We start from the raw sequence: 21,017 nt of genomic DNA, 5'->3' as shown, positions 1-21,017 counted from the left end.
ACTATAACCCACACAAATGCGGACACTAATAGCCGTGCAAGCACACTGGTGCGCACACAGATATAAAACACTGACATGCATGTTTACACAAGTGCGGGCACTAATATGCACACTAGCACTCGCAGATGTAGATCCTCGCACGATGCGTGCACTAACAGTTGTGCGCGCACGCTCACACGGACATGCATTGCTAACACACATGCACGCGTAACTAATACACCCACAAAAGTGTGCACCCCCTAGCTGAGCACATATATACCCTCCCAAGGCCTGAGCTCATTTGGGCTCCAACGCAGGTGCTGCCCCTTTGGGAAGCACCGGCTGGCGCGGACGCCTCTCCCCACCTGACCGGGACAGGGCGGCGCATGTTGCGGAAGGGGCAGTCTCCCCTGCTCTCTGAGGCTGTGCGGGAGGAGTCGGTGTCTGGGGGTCCCCGGGCTGCAGCCTGCCCTGGGCCGTGGAATGCGGTTTGGTTCCGGTGCCCCGGTCAGGAGGGCACCATGGTGCAGCTCTACAACCTGCACCCATTCGGCTCGCAGCAGGTGGTGCCCAGCAAGCAGGAGCCGGCGCTGTTCTGCTGCGGCCGGGATGCGCTGCTGGTGGCCTGCGCGGCGGCCGGCTGCAAGGTAGAGGCGTTTGCCGTGGGCGACCAGGAGCTCTGCGAGCCGCTCGGCTGTTTCAACACGCTGGGCCGGGTGCTGCACATGGCATACAGCGAGGCGGGTAAGAGCCGGGACTGGGGCGGCACCAGCTCCGTGGGGCAATCTCCGGTGTCTTCACGGAGCCATCGTACCCTGTGGGGATGCGGCGGGAAGGTGGGGTGACCCTGCGCAGGGGGTACAAGGTGATGTGCCCAAAGCGATGTTGTCAGAGTTTCTGGGTCCTGTGAATGCAGTTTCGTCTTGCAAAACTCAGGGTCGTGCTGGAAAGGACTAGGCCAGTAGCAGCCTGTTGGGGCCGATAGGGAAGTACAGCCCTTCCTCAGCTCTGTGCCACTGAAAATGACTTGGTTCTTTTGAGACAAGGAGGGTGAGGTAGCCAGTATCTTTTATTGGACCAACTGCTGTTGGTGAGAGAAACGAGCTTTCCAGTTACACAGAGCTCTTTTTCAGGCGTTGTTTCTTCTGTTTGTTCCACCTTCCGATCTCGGTTTTTCAGCTGCTTCCCCTGTTCATTGAACAAGCCCTTCCCCCAAGCAAAAGGAGATTCTTTCAATACAAGATGTATGATTGCGTTTGATTCCTCCTTTGTTGAAAATGATGGGGATGGATGGAAGGGGATTTCACGGGACTCATGGCACAGTTCTGATTGCAGGATCAGGGACTGGATGAGCTCTCAAGTGCCACAGAAAGAAAGGTTAGAAAGAGCCATTGAATTCTAAGGACTCTTCTTTGGCTCTGAGCTAGAGCTATGGGACCAATGGAGCCATGGGATACAGAACTGTAGTGAGCAGTGGGTGACTTTGCCTATGGAGTGTGGAAGGAGATATTTTTATGGTACTTAGGATGTGCTTCACTCTGGCTAAGAAATGTTCAGCTCAGATTTCTCAGGCTCTTAAGTACCATATTTTCACAATATTACCTCTTTTGGAATCTTTCAAACAAGTTTTTGACTCCTTGGAAAACAACTTGCAGTTTGCCGTTCAGCCTAAAACATACACCACTGCCATCAACACCTTGATCGTTATAAAGATTTGTTTTCAGGGTAAGCATATTGTCTATTAAGTGTGAACCTAAACAGGAGACTTTTTTTTTTTTTAAGCATATATGCTGCTTTTGCATATTCTGCTGAATTTATTTTTAGTAAGAGGATAATCCCCCCTCCTTCCCCCCCACCTTCAGACTGAACTCTTTCCTCGTAGCTGAGTTTTTTCCCATGATTAAAACTAAAGATTGAACTACAGGATGGTAAAATGATCCGCCTGGAAAAGGACGGAGGTGTTGACTACACTGTTCTTGGAGTACATTTTATTGTAGTCTTGACTTCTGTTTCAAAAGAGGTCTCTGGAAACTTTTCTTCTGGTTAGCAAGAAAAAGTAATACTAGGATTAGGGAATAAAAGCACTTGTGCACCTACTGAAGTCTAGATTGGATGGTAATTTTAAAAAAATTTCAGAACGTATGTACTAGTACACTCTCTCTAAAGTATACTCCAGATCTACATAAACTTCTCAAGTGCATGCTGGCCTAGATAATTCACATTAAAAGTATTGTAATTTATTATTAAGTACTGCTGACAATAGCACAGAACCCTGGCAAACAAATTGTCTTTCATTGGGGTAGGAATCCTCTATCACTACATTGCTTGTATGATGATGTAGGAGTTTATAAGATTAACTGTGCTTCTAGTTTTTTTAACCCTTTTTATTAAAGAAAATTATCTGGTAACAAGAATAACATTTCAGACAGATTTTACAAACTTGCTTAATTCCATAATTCTTTTAGTCAAAGTGCATTGGATTTAGCAGCAATAGGATGCAAACAGCATAAATTATATCTCATCTATGGGTTAGTGTTACCACAGTATTGTTGGTCTCTTTTCAGGAGATTATTTGGTGACAATTGAGGAGAAAAACAAGGCCACCTTCCTACGAGCTTATATGAACTGGAGATGCATGTCAACAGGGAACACTCGAGTTTGTGTCCGGATGGTGGGTCACAAGATGGAAGAGTCATACAGTGAATCTTCTAAAGTCCAGATGTCAATTGTGGAAATGCCTCTTTCAGATCCACCATTGTGCATTTCGTGTTGTCCTGTAAACGGAGATCTTCTTGTTGGCTGCAAAAATAAACTGGTCATGTTCTGCTTGAAATATCTTGTCATAAATCAGGATCTGACTGTATTGGATTTTAAACTTTCCTTAATTTTGCACATCGATAACGTCACCCCTACAGAAGTAGCATTTTGTGCTGGGTACATAGCTCTAACAACAGAGTTGGATGTTTTAATCCTGAAGCTGGAACCCATTCATAAAGGTGCAGATAATACTGAACTATATGCAGATAAAGTCAGAGCACCAGAAAAGCTTGTAGATGAAGGTAAATATGGAATTTAATTTTCCTTTTCATAAATCTGGAGATTGACTTGTATTAATTTCAAAGTGTGCTGAAGGAAGTTGGTTGCTCTACAAACTTTTTCAAAACATCTGAGAGGGACACATCAGCTTAATATTGCATTTGTCTGAAATGCATTCTGTATTTACACGGAACACCAAAATGATTTATTCCCCAGTCCTGCAAACATGTTTAGCTGTTCTTCGTTGAGACTACTCACATGCATAAAGGTATGCACTTGCATAAATGCTTGCAGGATCAGGGCCTAGAGTCAAAGCAAAAGACTGAACTAATATTTGCATATTTGTCAGCACTTTGTGTATAGTCAGCTTCAATGCTTTTGTGTCTAGTCAGTTGCTGAAAAGACCCTATAAACATCAACAAGGTGCCCTAAAATCTTTTATTTTAAAAGGAATTTAAAAATACAAATAATTCAGGCTGTATTGTATAAAAGGTGGTCTATCAGAAACTAGAATTTTTAAAAGTTAAATCAGTAGTGTGGAGAGCAAAAAGGCAAGTTGACAGGTTTCCCATTTAAATTTCTCATAGCTTGCAAGGATGGCTCTGAACTTCCTCAGATGACGGGATGGAGGCCCGTAGTTGTTGTTCTGTTACTTACAATTAATTGGCAATTTCAGACCTCTTTCTAGGTCCTTTTGGGCACTACTTGCTTGAGCAAAAGTGATCATAGAATCATAGGGTTGGAAGAGACCTCAGGAGGTCATCTAGTCCAATCAAAGCAGGACCAACACCAACTAAATCATCCCAGCCAAGAATTTGTCAAGCTGGGTCTTAAAAACCTCTAAGGATGGAGATGCCACCACCTCCCTAGGTAACCCATTCCACTGCTTCACCACCCTCCTAGTGAAATAGTGTTTCCTAATATCCAACCTAAACCTCCCCCACTGCAACTTGAGACCATCTGCCACCACTGAGAACAGCCTAGCTCCATCCTCTTTGGAACCCCCCTTCAGGTAGTCCACAGAATATCAGGGTTGGAAGGAACCTTAGGAGGTCATCTAGTCCAACCTCCTTGCTCAAAGCAGGACCAATCCCCAGACAGATTTTTACCCCAGTTCCCTAAATGGCCCCCTCAAGGATTGAACTCAACCCCTGGGTTTAGCAGGCCAATGCTCAAACCACTGAGCTGTCCCTCCTGGCTGCTATCAAATCCCCCCTCACTCCTCTCTTCTGCAGACTAAACAAGCCCAGTTCCTTCAGCCTCTCCTCGTAAGTCATGTGCCCCAGCCTCCTAATAATTTTCATTGCCCTCTGCTGGACTCTCTCCAATTTGTCCTTCTGTAGTGGGGGAGGAGGGGACCAAAACTGGATGCAATACTCCAGGTGTGGCCTCAGCAGTGTTGAACAGAGGGGAATAATTACTTCCCTCGATCTGCTGGCAGTGCTCCTACTAATACAGCCCAATATGCCATTGGCCTTCTGGGCAATGAGGGCACACTGCTGACTCATATCCAGCTTCTCGTCCACTGTAATCCCCAGGTCCTTTTCTGCAGAACTGCTGCTTAGCCATGCTAAGACCACATTCAGCACTCCATTCTAGCTGCTTCTCTCAGCTAAGTGTTACTTCTGTTGGGGCAGACACACTTCTGAATGTCCACACAATGTTTATATAAAAGATCTGCTACTTTTCTCCAACAATCACACTGCACTTTCTCTATATTGGGAAATATAGTTGTTCTCTGTCATTACCCTGGACTTTTAGGTTCTCTAACATTCTAAAGATTGAAAAGAACCAACAATTTTATTAGCAAACCAGAATCCCTACAGTTTGAGGCTGATACAAATTACGTCTCTGCCCTTGAAGTATTTAACTGAACACTCTCTCATTTTATTCTTCTGTAAAGATTTGCATGGTACTGGTTTGGAAAACTGATACAATGTTTTAATTGTTTAAGGTGTAAAAGATGAAGTTCCTTCAGCCTTTTCTTCCCAGCATGAATCGGATGACTTTGTCATCTGTCAGAAGCCTATGGAACTACTTGGGGAGGAAAGCAGACTATGCGGAATACTGGTAACACTGGAATCCACAGAGTTAGCAAAAGAAGACACAGAATATTTCCAAGTGCGGTACCTCCTATACAGGTAATAAAAATTGCACTTGACACTATATGGCATGTGTGTGCCTATACTGTGTTGATGTTTTGCCTTTTGGGGGCATGAAATAAGCCATAGTTCACTTCCTGTAGGGCAGAATCCTTATAAATTGAGCAAAGCCTAAGTAAATGGGTTTAGGTTTAAGGAAATTGCTCTGAAACACTGAGGGAGGGTATCCTCAAACCCATCCCTGTCCCATTCCTCAGGGTTTTCAAATCCACCTAGCTAGCCTATAGTCAGTTTCTGCAGGGAATGTGGCCTGCTATTCCATTCCACAATGGATATAAATCTTCTGGCTGTGTTTCAAACATCCCTACTTCCCATCCCGTCTCTGTGCGGCAGTGTATAGAGCTTCCACAGCAGCTTCTCTTGTGTTATGGAGAAGGCTCTGCACTGTCTCACTGATCCTAGAAATGCATTTTTTCCACAGTGTTGGAGCCTTACTCTGGTTTGGGCCTTTTATTGGTTGAGGCTGCATATTCCAATCAACAGGGCACTAGTTTCTGCTGTTGACTTGCTGTGTGACCTCCATTCAAGACACTTAGTCCACACCTTTGAAAGTTAGGGCCTATCTTCAGCTTTTATCAACTTCAACTGGATTTGTATGTGCTCAGTCCCTCTGACATTCAGTCCCTCTCTGTTTCCAGCCAGAAAAAAGAGACAATTAACGCTGCAGAATGTTCTGAACTCATGGGATGAAAAGCACTAAGTTAAAGGGCCAATATTTCATTTTATTAGCTATCAAAGCCATTCAAATGGTTGGGCAAGCTGAATTATGACAGCAGTTCCTGCTCAACAGTAGATTCCAAAGTAAAACATTGAAGAAAATGATTGGCAAGCTGGAGGGGGGAAAGAAAAGACTAGAATCTAAGATGGAAAGTACTGGCTTTAGTTCAGATGAATAAAGAAAACAGGGGACTTGTATAGTTAGAATGGGGTGCAAATCCATGGCTATGTCTCGTTTACTTATTTCCCATCTCTGGTACCCAGAGGTTTTGTTGTAAATAAGCAGATAAAGGATCCCGTTTAGAGGTCTCTTGAGGCCGCTGTGCATATAGCGGTGGAAGCTGTGTGTGCCATACACTTGCCATCACTGTGTCCCCCCTGCTGACAGCCGCTAAGGCCCTGGAGTGGTCTCTTTTCTCAAAATAGCCCTCCATCCAGGTCACTTTAAAGTGTACTCCCTCCTTGGATATCAACGTCCCAAATAGACAGTATCCAACCTGACACCAGTCATCAATACGACATCTTCTTCCTCTTCAGGCTTTTCTTCCTTTCCACTTTTCTGTCAGAGTAATGGCTCCGGGGTTTCTCCTTGGAATCTTTACCAAACTGAGGTGTTCTGCTGAAGACACCCAGAACTGTAAGCCACTGTGCTACCTGTCTGCCTCAGCAGCCAAGAACTTTGCTGCTGCTAAGCTGTGTGTCAGCTCCCTGACATACCAGCTTGTCTGCCTTTCAAGACTCGATCAGTCTACCTGCTGTGCAGGTAACATACAGTAAACCCTAGTTCCTGTGTTTCCCCTAGAGGTGTCTCTCTGCAGTGTCACTGTGACATAGAAATTATTGAGTTTGCTGTCTCCAAGAGACAGTGTACCCACCAGGTAGCTAGGTTAGCTGAAGAGACACACTTCACTTTAATACACAGCCTTGAGATGGTTTTGTAATAAAACAAGAATAAGTTTATTAATAAGAACAGAGGTTTGAGTGATACTAAGCAAGAGAAAAAGACGGTGCCACAAGTACTCCTGTTCTTTTTGAAAACAAAACAAACACGCTTTCTAGTGACTAAAACTTAAGTCTAGCAGTTATATATTTGCCTACAACAGTTTCTCACAGCAAGTTATTCGTGGCTAAGGCCAAGAGGATCCAACTTCCACAGAATCAGAGGATGCAGTTTCCTCTGTTTCCTAAGTGATGGAAAATTAAATGTCTTGCTCCCTTTATATTACCCAAAGTCCACGGTCTCTGCCTTAAGAGTCATGAAGGTGTTCTGGGGTGCAGATTTTGTCCCCCTGATAAGCTCACTAAGTTGTCTCCTCTGCTCATTAGCTTGACAGCTTTGTTTACCTTTTATATGTAAATGTGCTTTCATTGTCCACTACCTGTAGTAAAGCCAGTCAGACAGGCAATCCACATTTCTTTGCCTAGCCTTTGTCCGATTTGGTGTATGCAGTACCTCTCAAACACATTTTAAGAACATATTTCCAGGTCACGCGCACACAACTGTACACAACATGCAGTGATTTTTTTTAAATTATTATTTATTTTTAGGGACCAGGGTGTCACCAGTTTACATATGATTCCTTACATAACCCCTTTTAGATACAAGTTATGACAACAATGTGGTATGGGTAGCAGAGTGTCAGGCTTGATATGACTCACGGTATGGTGAGCCCTCTGTGAGTTGGCACTGAGTGGCTCCCAGGGTCGCACAAACTCAAAACAGAAGACATAGAAACTCCTGCCCCTTTTCCAGGTTTGAATTTTTAATCCATCGTGGCTCATCCCTAGCTCTTCATTCTTTTGCAGAATGCTGACTCTCAGGGGCTATCTTCCTGAAGTCTTGCCCCTACTCTGGATCCTGAACTCCACTCCACTCTTCCCCCAAGGCCATCTGCCTGTGGGTTGGCCTTCTCTCAGGCCCACTTCAAGAGTCTTTCACTCCCGCTGCCCTCTCCCAGCAGGGCTGGGATGTAAATTCCCTTCTGCAGCTCCTCTACTCTCTAGTACTCTGATACACCTTCTATTCTGAGCATCCTCCCTTTATAGAAACCACCCAACTCCTCTCCCAGCTGCAACTCCTCTTTGACTGAACCTGGCCTAACCTCCAAGTACAATCAGATGTGTTAATTGGGCTCGCAAGCCCCTATCGACCATTTCACCACCTGTGTGGGGAAACACCCCATCACACTTAGCTATACTAAAAATGTTTGTAGTTGGACTTTTAAGAACATAGTTTTCTTCTTCGAGTGCTTGCTCATATCAATTCCACTTAGGTGTGTGCACATACCGCCTGCATGGATGTCGGAAACTTTTCCCTAGCAGCTACCCGCCGGGCGGCTGTGGAGCCCCCTGGAGTGGTGCCGATATGGTGCTCTATATATGACCCTGCCGGCCCAACCCCCCCCTTCAGTTCCTTCTTACCGCCAGTGACGGTTGTTGAAACAGTTGTCTCTTGTTATCAAGTGCTCCACTACTCCCTAGCTATCTTCCCATCTCTGTATATAGTTACCATTGTTTAGTTAATTGTTAGTTGTCATCTAGTGTTAAGTATAGTTTATAGCAGTTGGGAGGGGGTCTTCCCCTTCAACGAGTTCCCCGTGGGGCTCCTGGGCATCCCAGGGCTTCAAACCCTGCACCTTCTGCGGCAAGTCTATGCCCACGGGCAATTCCCCACAACTCCTGTCTTTGGTGTTTGGGAGAGGCCCACCAGGCCGACAAGAGTAAAATTCGCAAAGTGTTTAAACCCAGCATAAGAAAGGAAACGAAAGGGACATTCGCTTGAAGCAACTCCTCATGGAGTCTGCTCTCCGCCCTTCACAAGATTCGGGCCAGAGCGCCTTGGTGTGGAGCGCTCCTCCAGTGGTGCCGTCTACAGAACTGCAAAAGGACTTGGCACGCCCTCCTAGGGATCGACCATCTCCCTGGGCCCAGAAGTGTCCCTTCCAGCACCGCTCCCGGCCACCCGTAAAAAGTGGGCCATGGGAGGTCCTCAGAGGCCTGAAGCGGACATCGCGGCCCCAGCAGGACAGGGTATGGACCATGCCCCTAAGACCGACAGACCCTCCACTAGGTCTCAGCCTGCATGGGCCCTTGGTCCCCCAAGCAGCCCTGCACCACCAGAACCCCTGCAAATGGAGGAGGTCACACTGCCCTTCACCCTGGATACCTTTGAGGCTGCTAGAGGGCTCATTCAAATGACTGCGCCTCCACCAGCCCGAGCCCCGGTACTGTTGAGGGGCAAACCGGCAATGTTTGGACAGTCTGCCCCCAGGCCAGCATCACTGTGCCGCTCTGAGTCCCAGCGCCGTTCCAAGTCCCGGCACCGCACGTATGCTACGCGCCGGTCTGACTTGCGGCACTGATCTCACAGCCCCGATCCTCAAAGCCGTTCCCGCTCGAGGTGGTCGTTGGCTGACAGGTCGTGGTCCCGCTCGAGGTCTAGGTCGCGCTCTGACACCTCTCAACACCGCTTGGACCGACGTCATTCTGTGCACCACTCTCTGTTGTGGCACCGCACCTCTCCAAGCTGTCAACCACAGCACCGCTCCCCTTCGTGGCACCGCTCTGTGTCGCAGCACCGGTCTCCATCGTGGCACCGCTCCACGTCACGGCCCTGGCCCCGGTCACTCTCTCAAGTTAACTCTCCTTCAAGGTGAGATCCAACTTCTCGGCACCCATCGACCTCACGGCACCGCTCTCCATATCGGCACCGATCACCACACGAGTATCGCTACTCCCCACGGCACCCATCAGGGGACGCAGTGCCTTCCTTGGTGCACTCGCGCACCGCCTCTCCTTGGGCGTCACGCTCCCAGTCTCCCTCCCTTAGGTCGGGTAGGGCGTCAGGAGCTTCAGACATACCCCGATCAGGCCCGGGAAGTGTTGGACATGACACCTCAGTGCCCCACTGGCAACCCCAGTGGCAATTCTGGACCTCTTGGCCATACCACCAGGCCCAGGGCGCCCCCCTGTCACCGTACCGTCGTCACATTTGGGGCCCCGTCTTCCCGAGGCAGCCCTCAGCCGGGACCCAGCACAAACTCTGAAACCAGCTCCACCCCGGGTAGAAGCTACCCCCGGTGCTCAGGAAGATCCAGATCCAACAGACCAAGGGGCTGTTTCTGACCCGGTGCTCCCAATAACATCTTTCTCATCCTCCCCCGACGAGGTTGTGGCAGGTAGGTCCACATCCGGCCCACCTCCTATGGACTTCAGGGCACTGCAGGAGCTTCTCCAGCGGGTGGCCCTGAATATGAACCTCCAAGTGGAGAAGGTTGTAGAGGATGAGGACCCTGTGGTGGACATCCTGGCACCGGAAGGGCCTTCTCGAGTAACTTTGCCAGTGATTAAAACCATTCAGTCTAATGCCAAAACAATCTGGCAAACTCCGGCCTCCATTCCCCCCACGGCCAAGGGAGCCGAAAGGAAATACTTTGTCCCCACGAAGGGGTATGAATACCTCTTTACCTATTCCACGCCATGTTCCCTGGTGGTAGATGCGATAAATGAGCGAGAAAGGCAGGGGCAGCAGGGACCCGCCCCTAAATCAAAGGACGCAAAACGCCTGGATCTCTTTGGGAGAAAGGTTTATTCCACCAGTGGTCTTTCCCTTCGGATCGCTAATCAACTCGCAATCCTTAGCAGATATAATTACAACTCTTGGTCTGCTATTCAAAAGTTCCAGGAGTTTCTTCCATCCGAGTCACGCACGGAGCTAGGGGCCATTGCCGAGGAGGGCAGACTAGTGGCCTGCACCTCTCTTCAAGGCTCACTTGATGCTGCGGACGCGGCAGCGCACACATTGGCATCTGGCATTGCTATGCGACAAAATGCCTGGCTCCAGTCCTCGGGTCTCCCACGTGAAGTACAAAAAACGATCCATGACTTTCCGTTTGCTAGCCAAGGCCTGTTCGCCAATTCGAGACTGCATACCCTGAAAGATTCGCGCAACACCATTAAATCTTTAGGCATGCATACCCCGGCAACTCAGAGAAAGCCGTTTAAGCCACAGCCCATCCAACAGCATTCCTTCCCTGCTAGACCCAGGCAGGATTTCACCAGTAGGAGGAGCAGATACTCTCGGCGCAGGCCATCACGCCCTCCCCCTGGTCAGGGCCAGGAACAGTCCAAGCCCCCTCCAGGCCCTAAGCTCACCTTTTGAAGATGCGGATGAGAACGGATTACCAGTCCACAACCTGGTCAGCTCTCCTCCCTTTCTGAACCGTCTATCCTGCTTTTATCGTGCATGGTCCCTTATTACATTGGACGGATGGGTCCTCCGTGTGGTAGAGGCGGGATATTCTATCCACTTCTGTTCCACCCTGCTCTCCCACCTCCCTTGCCCATCCCTCTTAAAGGACCCCTCTCAAGAGCAACTCCTTATTCAGGAGACAGTCCCTCCTCGCTCTAGGAGCCGTGGAGGAGGTGCCTCAGGAGCTCAGAGGCAAGGGTTTCTACTCACATTACTTCCTCGTCCCCAAGGCAAAAGGAGGCCTACGGCCCATTCTGGACCTCAGGGAGTTCAACAAATATATCGTCAATCATTAAACACTGGAATAAATTGCCTAGGGAGGTTGTGGAATCTCCATCTCTGGAGATATTTAAGAGTAGGTTAGATAAATGTCTATCAGGGATGGTCTAGACAGTATTTGGTCCTGCCATGCGGGCAGGGGACTGGACTCGATGACCCCTCGAGGTCCCTTCCAGTCCTAGAATCTATGAATCTAAAGTTCTGGATGGTCTCCCTGAGCACAATCATTCCTTCCCTGGATCCAGGAGACTGGTACGCTGCCCTCGATATGAAGGACGGTTACTGTCACATTTCAATCACCCCGTCTCACAGACGCTTTCTTCGGTTCGTGGTGAACAAGACTCAGTATCAGTTCACAGCTCTCCTATTCGGCCTGTGCACAACCCCCCCGCGTCTTTACCAAATGCATGGCGGTTGTGGCAGGTTTTCTTCGCCGCCATCACATACATGTCTACCTGTACTTGGACGACTGGCTTATACAAGGCCAATCTCGCCAGCAGGTAGATTCTCAGGTGCGAATGGTCAGAGACACGTTCGACCACTTGGGAATCATTTTGAACGTCAACAAGTCTGTTCTCACCCCAACCTGAACAATAGAGTTTATTGGGGCAGTCCTGGATGCAAATCAAGCAAGAGCATTCCTCCCAGAGGCCCAACATCTAGCCGTTGCACACATAATTGCCGGTCTGTGCCGTTTTCCCACTACCACAGCGATGCAGTATCTCAAGTTGCTGGGTCACATGGTGTCCTGCACTTACATGGTACAACATGCCAGGTTGAGGCTCAGGCCCCTACAGGCGTGGTTGGCGTCTGTGTATCATCTGGGCCGCGACAGTCTAGACATGGTGCTCACCGTTCCAAGGCATACCCTCGATTCCCTGCGTTGGTGGCTGGACCCTCACATGGTGGGCGCCGGAGTCCCGTTCCACCCTCCTCAGCCCACTCTGACCCTGGTAATGGATGTGTCCGTGTTTGGGCTGGGGAGCACACCTTGGGAGCCTGACAACTCAGGGTTTATGGCAAGTAGAAGAACTGACCCTGCATATCAATATCAAAGAACTCAGGGCTATCCGTCTCGCGTGCCAAACATTCCTGCCCCACCTATAAAACAGTGTGTAGCAGTGCTGACAGACAACACAATGGCCATGTTTTACTTGAACAACCAAGGCGGAGCCCGGTTGTCTCCTCTTTGTCAGGAAGCCCTTTTACTGTGGAAATTCTGTTTAGCCCACTCCATCCTTCTCCAAACTTCATACCTGCCGGGTGTTCAGAACGTACTGGCAGACAGCTTGAGCAGACGAATGGTCGATTCATCCGGATATTATTCACTCCGTTTTCCGCAGCTGGGGGTTTCCCCAAATCTATCTGTTCGCTTCGCGGACCAACAGGAAATGCCCAACCTTCTGCTCCTTCCGAGGTCACAGCCCGTGCTCGATTGCAGATGCTTTCCTGATTCCATGGTCCGGCCAATTACTTTACACCTTCTCGCCATTTCACCTAGTCCAGAAGGTGCTCCTCAAAGTCTGCAGGGACAAAGCGGACGTCATACTGGTGGCCCCAGCTTGGCCTCGCCAGTGCTGGTACCCCACTCTCTTGGACCTCTCGATCCAGGCCCTGCTGCATCTACCTCTCACCCCCAACCTCCTCTCGCAGAACCACGGTTGTCTCCTCCATCCGGACCGTAAATCTCTCCATCTCATGGTTTGGAGGCTCTGTGGTTGAACCAGGCTAAGCATGCCTGTTCGGACTTGGTGAGACAGGTGCTCCTGGAAAGCCGCAAACCTTCTACCAGGATTATATACAAAACGAAATGGAAAAGCTTCTCCATTTGGTGCGCTCAATGGCAGGTGCTCCCCCTCCAAGCTTCAATTCCGTGCATCCTGGACTACCTAATACACTTGAAGGGCCAGAATCTAGCATTCAGATCGCTTAAGGTCCACCTTGTGGCCATCTCGGCATTCCACCCAGGCGCTGACGGCGTTCCGTGTTTGAACACCCCATCGTGGGACATTTCCTGAAAGGCCTGGAAAAAGTCCAACCCCCCCAATGAAGCCCCCTGTACTGGCCTAGGACCTTAACCTAGTCCTTTCCTGTCTTATGGGTCCTCCTTTCGAGCTGCTAGCTTCCTGCTCACTCCTCTATCTTTCCTGGAAGGTCGCCTTCCTAGTGGCCATTACCTCAGCACGATGTGTTTCTGAGCTATGGGCTCTCACGTGTGATCCACCATATACCATTTTCCATAAGGGCAAAGTCCAGCTGAGGCCTCACCCAGCTTTCCTACCAAAAGTTGTATCCCATTTCCACATTAACCAGGACATTTTCCTGCCGTTTTCTTCCCAAAACCACGTGCTAAAACTCCGAGAGCAGCAGCTGCATTCACTGGATGTTAGAAGAGCACTCGCCTTCTACATAGATCGAACAAAACCTTTCCACAAGACAGCCCTCGTCGCCATAGCGGAGCGAATGAAAGGTGCGCCGGTTTCTTCCCAGCGGATATCTTCATGGATCACCGCATGTATTCGCGCCTGTCATAACTTGGCGAATGTTCCTCCGCCTGCTGTTAGGGCTCACTCCACGAGAGTGCAAGCCTTCTTGGCGCATGTACCTCTCCAGGAAATCTGCTGGGCTGCCACATGGGCTTCGGTGCACACTTTCACGTCCCACTACACCATCGTCCATCAATCTCGTGATGATGCGGCCTTCGGCAGGGTGATTCTTCAGTCTGCAATACCTTGACTCTGACTCCACCTCCGAGGTAAGACTTGGGAGTCACCTAACTGAAATTGATATGAGCAAGCACTCAAAGAAGTAAAGACGGTTACTCACCTTTTTGTAACTGTTGTTCGAGATGTGTTGCTCATATCTATTCCATTCCCACCCATCTTCCCCTCTATCGGAGTAGCCGGCAAGAAGGAACTGAAGTGGGGTCGGGCTAGCAGGGTCATATATAGAGCACCATATCAGCGCCACTCCAGGGGGCTCCACAGCCGGCCCGACGGGTAGCTGCTAGGGAAAAGTTTCCGACAGCCGTGCACACGGCGTGCGCACACACCTAACTGGAATAGCTATGAGCAACACATCTCGAAGAACAACAGTTACAAAAAGGTGAATAACCGTCTTTTTTTTAATAACTAATGATGTCTTAAAACAGCTATATTTTCTACAGTTATTGCTATTTACTTGTCCTAGTTAAATGTCTTGTCGTGGTTTCTCATTGATTTCCTATGTTTTTTTCTCTAGACGTTTTACTCCAGATCTGTCATCTTTCGTCTTCTCTGTTGAAGAGACCAAGTTGCACTCTCTACAGCTACTGCCTATGTATCAGACAGGTAAATGTCTGCATATACACAGACTGTGTGATTTTTTTTTTTTTTTTTTTTTTTTTTTTTTGCTACAGAAGGTCTAGGAGAAAACGTGCTTTGTGTTCCCCTGCTTATCCACTTTCTATTTTAGCAGTTACACACTTTCATGAAAAAATGACTTCCTCGTTTTCAATGACTTGTGCTGAGCTTCCAACAATGTTGTCCTCACAAAGTTTATGCAGAACTTAATCTGTAGCGTCATAATAAAACATTGACTTAAACTTAATCTTCCTGTGTGGCAAGCTGACATTTTATGGCACAAGAGCATTGCTCATAAAGGTTGTTTAAATTACTGTTAATGTTATCATAAGATGCTAGGCTACTTATAACCAACAGTAGGAACTTAATTTATATAATTGGAGTGGAGTAAACATTCCAAATCCCACTAAATAGGAATGTATAGTACATGGTAAATCAAATGTTAGCAATAGCTTTCTTTTATTGTTATGTACAGGAAGTTCCATGGCAGTCAATGGAAAAACCGCAGCCAAGAAAGAATTGCTGTGTGTCTTCTGTTTTTTCTCCTTGCCGCATGTTGGGTATCTCTATGCTGTTGGGAGCTTAGTAGAGCTGCTTTCTACCTATCAGTACTCGGAAAAATCTCAGCAGGCAGTTCTTACCCCACAATTCCTACATGTTATTACAAGGTACTATGTTATAACTTTGATTCTTGTGTTCTCTGATCTCTGCTTTTCATCATCTCCCTAAGTCTTCTTCACACCTTTCAGTGCAACTTCCTAGGTTTGCTTATATGACCGTGCTGCTGCTTCCACTCTATGGCTCAATCCACACAAGAAAAATTTTTGAATACACGTGTACTCTGGCAATAACTAAGCAACCAAATCTTTTTAATCAATATTGTCATTTCTCTGCCTTAGTAACAGCTTGCAGTGTTTCACAGTACGATGCAGTGCAGCGGCAGCTCGTGAGGAGGACCCATACATTGATACAACCATGAAGGTGCGCTCCTAATAGTCTCATGACAGATGCAAAACTTAAAAAACAAATGTGGGTACCAAAAGGGCATTTATCTTCCTCACACTGCTGTATGCCTTCTCTTTACATCTTACTTAATTGCTTCAGCCTATAGAAACTAGTAACACAAGAAAGCATTAATGATTTGACTTTAATATTTATTTCACAGTGGTACATTCCTCTGTTCTATTGGGTGTGGAAGTTGTAGCTGAAACAGCATATACTATTGCTCCTTAAAATCCTAAATCATTAACAGAATATTTATGAAGGCTTTACAAATGTGAATTTATTTTTGTAACTTTTAACTAATAATAATGGAATGTGATTGCCTACTTTCCTGCCAAGACCTGAATTCAGGTTCAAAGTTCACCTTGTGGCAGCTGATTACTTTTCTGAAGCCTAAAGTGATGTAGCAAATATACCTGGAAGCCCTCTCTTCTCAGCTGTTGTAGGAGAAACATAGGCCTCTGAGTTTGAGTCTTGGCAAGTAAGGTTTTCAATCCATTAGAGGCTTAGACTTCGCATTCTTCAAACTGTTTCAGTAATAAACTGTTGAATTATCAGGACTGAATTAATATCTATATATTTATTATTAGGGCAGACAGGTTGAAGCATGTTTTAAGCATATTTTGGGGGACTTTCCTATATGCTTTTAAAATATATTGGTTGTCATGTAATTGCTGAGAGAGGGAAGTTGTAGCGCTCTAAACAGGCACTCTACTGTGAAATAGAAGGTGTTTTTCAATATGAGAGTGACTTTCATATAAATGGTGTATGTGAATCTGAACTGAGAGTGTGCATGATTAAAATAACCTAAGAGAAATCTTGGTGATTTCTCCAAGAAGCACATAATCTACTTGATTGATAGTCAATATAACCAGGTATAGTTGCTTGACTAAGTGGATTCACTTTATGCCTGGTGTGTTCCCAAAGGATTAAACATCTTCTCATTCTCCTGAAACTGTTCATCCAAAATGCTGTTCAGGCAGACTCATTTTGCCTTAGGCCCAATATATAGGATAAAATGGTGCTTAAATGATAGAGGTAGAAACCAGTTTAAGATTTGAGCGAATCGGGAATTAAGTTTTCTAGTACAGAATATTGTATGTAATGTAAGTGTTTTTGTTAGTTTATATACTATAGGCATCTCATGTTGGGATTCCTATAGTTAAGGTTGCCTGACACTTTCTGTTATAAAACCCTGTTGTTCAGGGTGGATTGTTTGTGCGTTGTTGTTTTTGGTTGTTGTTTTTTTAAAGCACTGATTTTAATCACAATTTAAATCAGCAAGCAGGAAACTGATTTAAATAATCAGTTTTAATCTTGTTTTGCATTTGTTCTCATTGATGGGACAACCATTAAAGCATGTTGATTTGCAGCTAATGTAGCCTTTACACTAAATTTGGTGCTTTTTGCTAACCAGGCAGATGCACTATATCTATACGCATTTCTTTAAGCAGTTATATAGCTGAATAAATGCATGTTAAATCTTAATTTTTGCATTTTTATGATGATCTAAAATAGTGAATGATGCACTTATTTACTACATGATGATTTCCCCCTTCGGGACTTGTCAAACTACAGTTGGATGGGAATTAACATTGGATTAAAGTTTCACAAAACCAGCATTTTAAAATGTACTAGTTACATCAAGCTACTTTAAATGTGCAGGGTACGCACACCTTTTTGTCAACTGTCTAAAATGGGCCATCTTGATGATCACTACAACAGTTTTTTTTTTTTTTTTTCTTCTGCTGATAATAGCTCATCTTAATTAATTAGCCTCTTACAGTTGGTATGGCTACTTCCACTTTTTCATGTTCTCTGTTTGTATATATATATCTTCTTACTATATGTTCCATTCTATGCATCCGAAGAAGTGGGCTGTAGCCCACGGAAGCTTATGCTCAAATAATTTGTTAGTCTCTAAGGTGCCACAAGTACTCCTGTTCTTTTTTTGAAGAAAAAGTATGTTTATCAAAAAATATTTTCGCATTTAAAAAACTAATTTAGTAAACAGTTAATAAGTTCCTTTGTAATTAGTTAATGGACTGTTTCTGGTTGCCATGGGCCAGATTTTCAAAGCTATTTGGGAACATAGTAGTATTTTTCAAAAGTGTCTAAACAGATTACACACCTAACTGTCATTGAAAGCAGCGTAATTTAGGTGCCTAATCTGTTTAGGCCCTTTTGAAAATACCACTAGGTGCCTAAATATCTCTGAAAATCTAGTCTCCTATCCTTCAAATTCTAAGACTTAGTAGATCTGCCCCTCTTCCTCACGGATTTTATTCAGACTGGAAGAGGAAAACAACCTTTCCTGCTTTTTCAATTAGTCTAAATGAAGAAAATATTCTGTCCACTAGATAAACTGAAAATACAAATACAATAAACAAAAATAATTAAAATCAAAATCTTTTCTCACAACAAAAACAGGAAAATATTTACATTTGGAAAATTTAAATATCAGTATTTGCTCCATTGTAAAGACCGAAAATAACATAGATACTTTCTGCAGTACATGACATTGTGACATATTCATGAAGCTTGAGTTGACTTCAAAAGTTAGATGTCTTCCCCTGATTCTATATATGATTAAAAAAGCAGCACTCTTTAACTCATAAACAAAATTTGAGGAGGTCTCATTGATACAAACTTTTTTAATTTGAATGATAAATAGTTTTATAGTGAGTTTAGTCATTAACATAGGTTGTCCTAAATTTCAAATGTATTTTAAAGAGGTTTATTATTTTAAAATAAACCTAAATAAAGTCATATATTATTTTTTTTTATCCACTCTTCTGTTTTCAGTTCCTTATAACTTAAGCCATTCAGGCAGCAATTTTCTATGTGGAGTGCTTCAGGCTGAATTTTTTGGGGAAGCTTCAGCTAAACCTGTTCAGCCACTTCCAAGAATAAGGTTAGGGAAATACATGTTTTCCCAATGATTTTAAAAAGGTTTGGTTTGTTTGTTTGTTTTTACAACCCTCACTCTATGGGCAACTGTAATTCTGGCATTTCCTAACTTTTGAGTTCTTGGCTTTGTAACAATAATGTTCTTTTAATGTAGTTTTTTTTGTATGTAATTTTAAATAGTTTAAAATGTAACCCTACCTATGAATTCAGATTTTTGTTTCTATCTTGTTAATTATAGTTCTTTAACCCTAAAGTCATCCTTTCCTTTACAGGCTTGCCCACCTGTGTCTCTAGATGTCTGCGCATTAAGAATGCAGCTTTTTATAGGGCTGAAAGCTATTTGTCACTTCAACAACCATGTAATTCTTCTGACTAAGGCAGATAGTGAAGATATTACTGAAAGAAGAAAGCCTCCAAGAAGGGTCCTGTAAGTGCTATTCATGCTATTCAATTTCATGAAAGAGGCAATTTTGGCTTGTTAGGGTTGAAGGCGTGTATATGAAAGGGCGGTATCTGTTGGAAATATAATTAGTCTCAGGATGAGAATAGTAATCAAGATTATGAATTTTTATTGAGCTTTAACACGCCAAATGAAATGGTCCTTATTCCAATGGATTGTCTTGTAAAATTGTGGAAAGGGTAGAGGAAGGCTTATAAATGTCTGTAACCTAGTGTATAAATTACTCCAAGATGCTGAAAAATTGATACCCTCCAAAGAAGCAGTGTGTTACGTTATTAGAAATAAATATGCTTTTTATTCCTACTGTCTTTTATGTTAAATACACATTATAGATAGATTTGTGTTTCTGCGTGACAAATGCTAGAATACCAAAATAGATGTATCACAGCACAGAACAAGGTGTAGTTCTCATACATTCTCTTGTGGGGATTTTGGGGGCATATATTGCCAAAGGCTGGGGTATATTCTGGGGAGGACAGTGTACTTCTGTCCCAGAGAACAAAGTCTAATAGGTATAACAAAAATAGTAGCAGTCATTGGGCCAAAATATGCTCTGTTGCACATATGAAGTCATTAGGGTTGCACAGTTCTAACTGAAAGCTGAGTATGATGCACTACTTTCTATATTGCAGGGGCTTTTAATAGAGTTCTCTGCCACAGCTATCTGAACAACACATTTATCAATCTAATTGATTCAAACGTGTAACTGTATTTCAGCAGCTATATTCAGTTGAAAAGAAAGGTATCTAAATTACTTCACATCATATCACATAAGAAAATGACATAAGTAGTTCTCTATTTTTGGATAGTTGTAAGTTGTGACCTCCCAGAATACTAGAACTTCAAAATATTAGGGACCTTGCCAATACCTGAGATGAAAAAGTTAAGGTTTTGTTTTTTTTTTTTTGACCCACCGTCTTATAGTGACCCCTGTAAAAGTTACTGAAGTGGTAGAACTGTGCTGAATGCTGTGTGAGATGCATGTAAAATCACAGGTACAGATCCTCATCTGGTATAAATCTTTAGCTCCATTGAAGTCAGTGATGTAAATTGTACAGCTAAGGATCTGTCCAGCAATTCCTGCCCACAAGACCTTATAGCCTATGGTCTTGTCTACACATGGAGTTATTTAGGGATAGCAATTGTACTCCCTACCTTTATCCAAATTAACTTTCAGATGTAGACAAGATCTAAAAGATATCTGTGCATGTGTGTGTGAGTAGTTCCTGATTCTGTTTGCTTCATGCAGATATCAGTTTAGTAAGTCAGTGATATAAAGCTTTTATGTTCAGTCACATAATTTTTATTTGGACAGCAATGGCTCCATTCTTTCCTTCTCTCATTTCAGTTCCAGAAAGGCTGATAGTGTCAAACTCAAGACTCCACCCGAGTCAGAACCTGGCTGGAATTTATATATTGTGAATACTATTTCAACCATCCAGCTTTACAAAGAAATGGTATTGCTCAATTCCTGTTTGATTATTGGTGATAAAAGCATCATGTTGTGGATTAGATGTCTGAGATAGCCTATCATGTATATACTGTAGCATGTAATCAGTCAAGATTTAAAATTGTTGTTTCTCCCAACTTTAAAACTGTTTATAAACATTCTGCCTTGTGAGCTAAAGACCTAAGTATTTCTTTAATTTGTTCTAGGTAGATTACAGTAAGACATACGAAAATGTAAGAACGGAGAGTTGCATCCATCTTCTAAGTGAGGCTCACTTGTTAGTTAGAGCAGCTTTAATGGATCCCAGTCTGATGGAATCAGAAGAGAAAGAGAAGCTCCTGGCAGCATTCAGAGAAAGTTGTGCTCACCTAGGAGACTGTTACAGCAGGTTTGTACTTTGAAAGATGTTAATTTTGGGTTTCCCAGGGTG

The 21,017-nt window shown here is 44.7% G+C and overlaps 1 protein-coding gene across 2 annotated transcripts in view; it reads left to right on the top strand.

Moving 5' to 3' along the window:
- The first annotated feature begins 288 nt into the window (after nt 1–288).
- HPS3 (HPS3 biogenesis of lysosomal organelles complex 2 subunit 1) overlaps nt 289–21,017 on the top strand; it is a 38,346-nt gene continuing 17,617 nt past the window's right edge. Inside the window, exons 1-9 of one of the 2 annotated variants that reach the window (XM_042853658.2) lie at nt 289–723; nt 2,544–3,038; nt 4,970–5,156; nt 14,665–14,753; nt 15,241–15,433; nt 15,665–15,746; nt 18,950–19,104; nt 20,486–20,594; nt 20,794–20,975. In XM_042853658.2, the coding sequence (XP_042709592.2) occupies nt 366–723; nt 2,544–3,038; nt 4,970–5,156; nt 14,665–14,753; nt 15,241–15,433; nt 15,665–15,746; nt 18,950–19,104; nt 20,486–20,594; nt 20,794–20,975 (1,850 nt within the window). In that variant the 5' untranslated portion in view covers nt 289–365. The remainder of the gene's footprint in view (nt 724–2,543; nt 3,039–4,969; nt 5,157–14,664; nt 14,754–15,240; nt 15,434–15,664; nt 15,747–18,949; nt 19,105–20,485; nt 20,595–20,793; nt 20,976–21,017) is intronic. The other variant, XM_008176744.4, reaches the window with a different exon arrangement.

This window comes from Chrysemys picta, chromosome 9 (genome assembly GCF_011386835.1).
Source record: "Chrysemys picta bellii isolate R12L10 chromosome 9, ASM1138683v2, whole genome shotgun sequence".
Lineage (NCBI taxonomy): Eukaryota > Metazoa > Chordata > Testudines > Emydidae > Chrysemys > Chrysemys picta.
The sequence above is the reverse complement of the archived record's forward strand: the minus strand, read 5'-3'. Positions and strand labels throughout refer to the sequence as shown.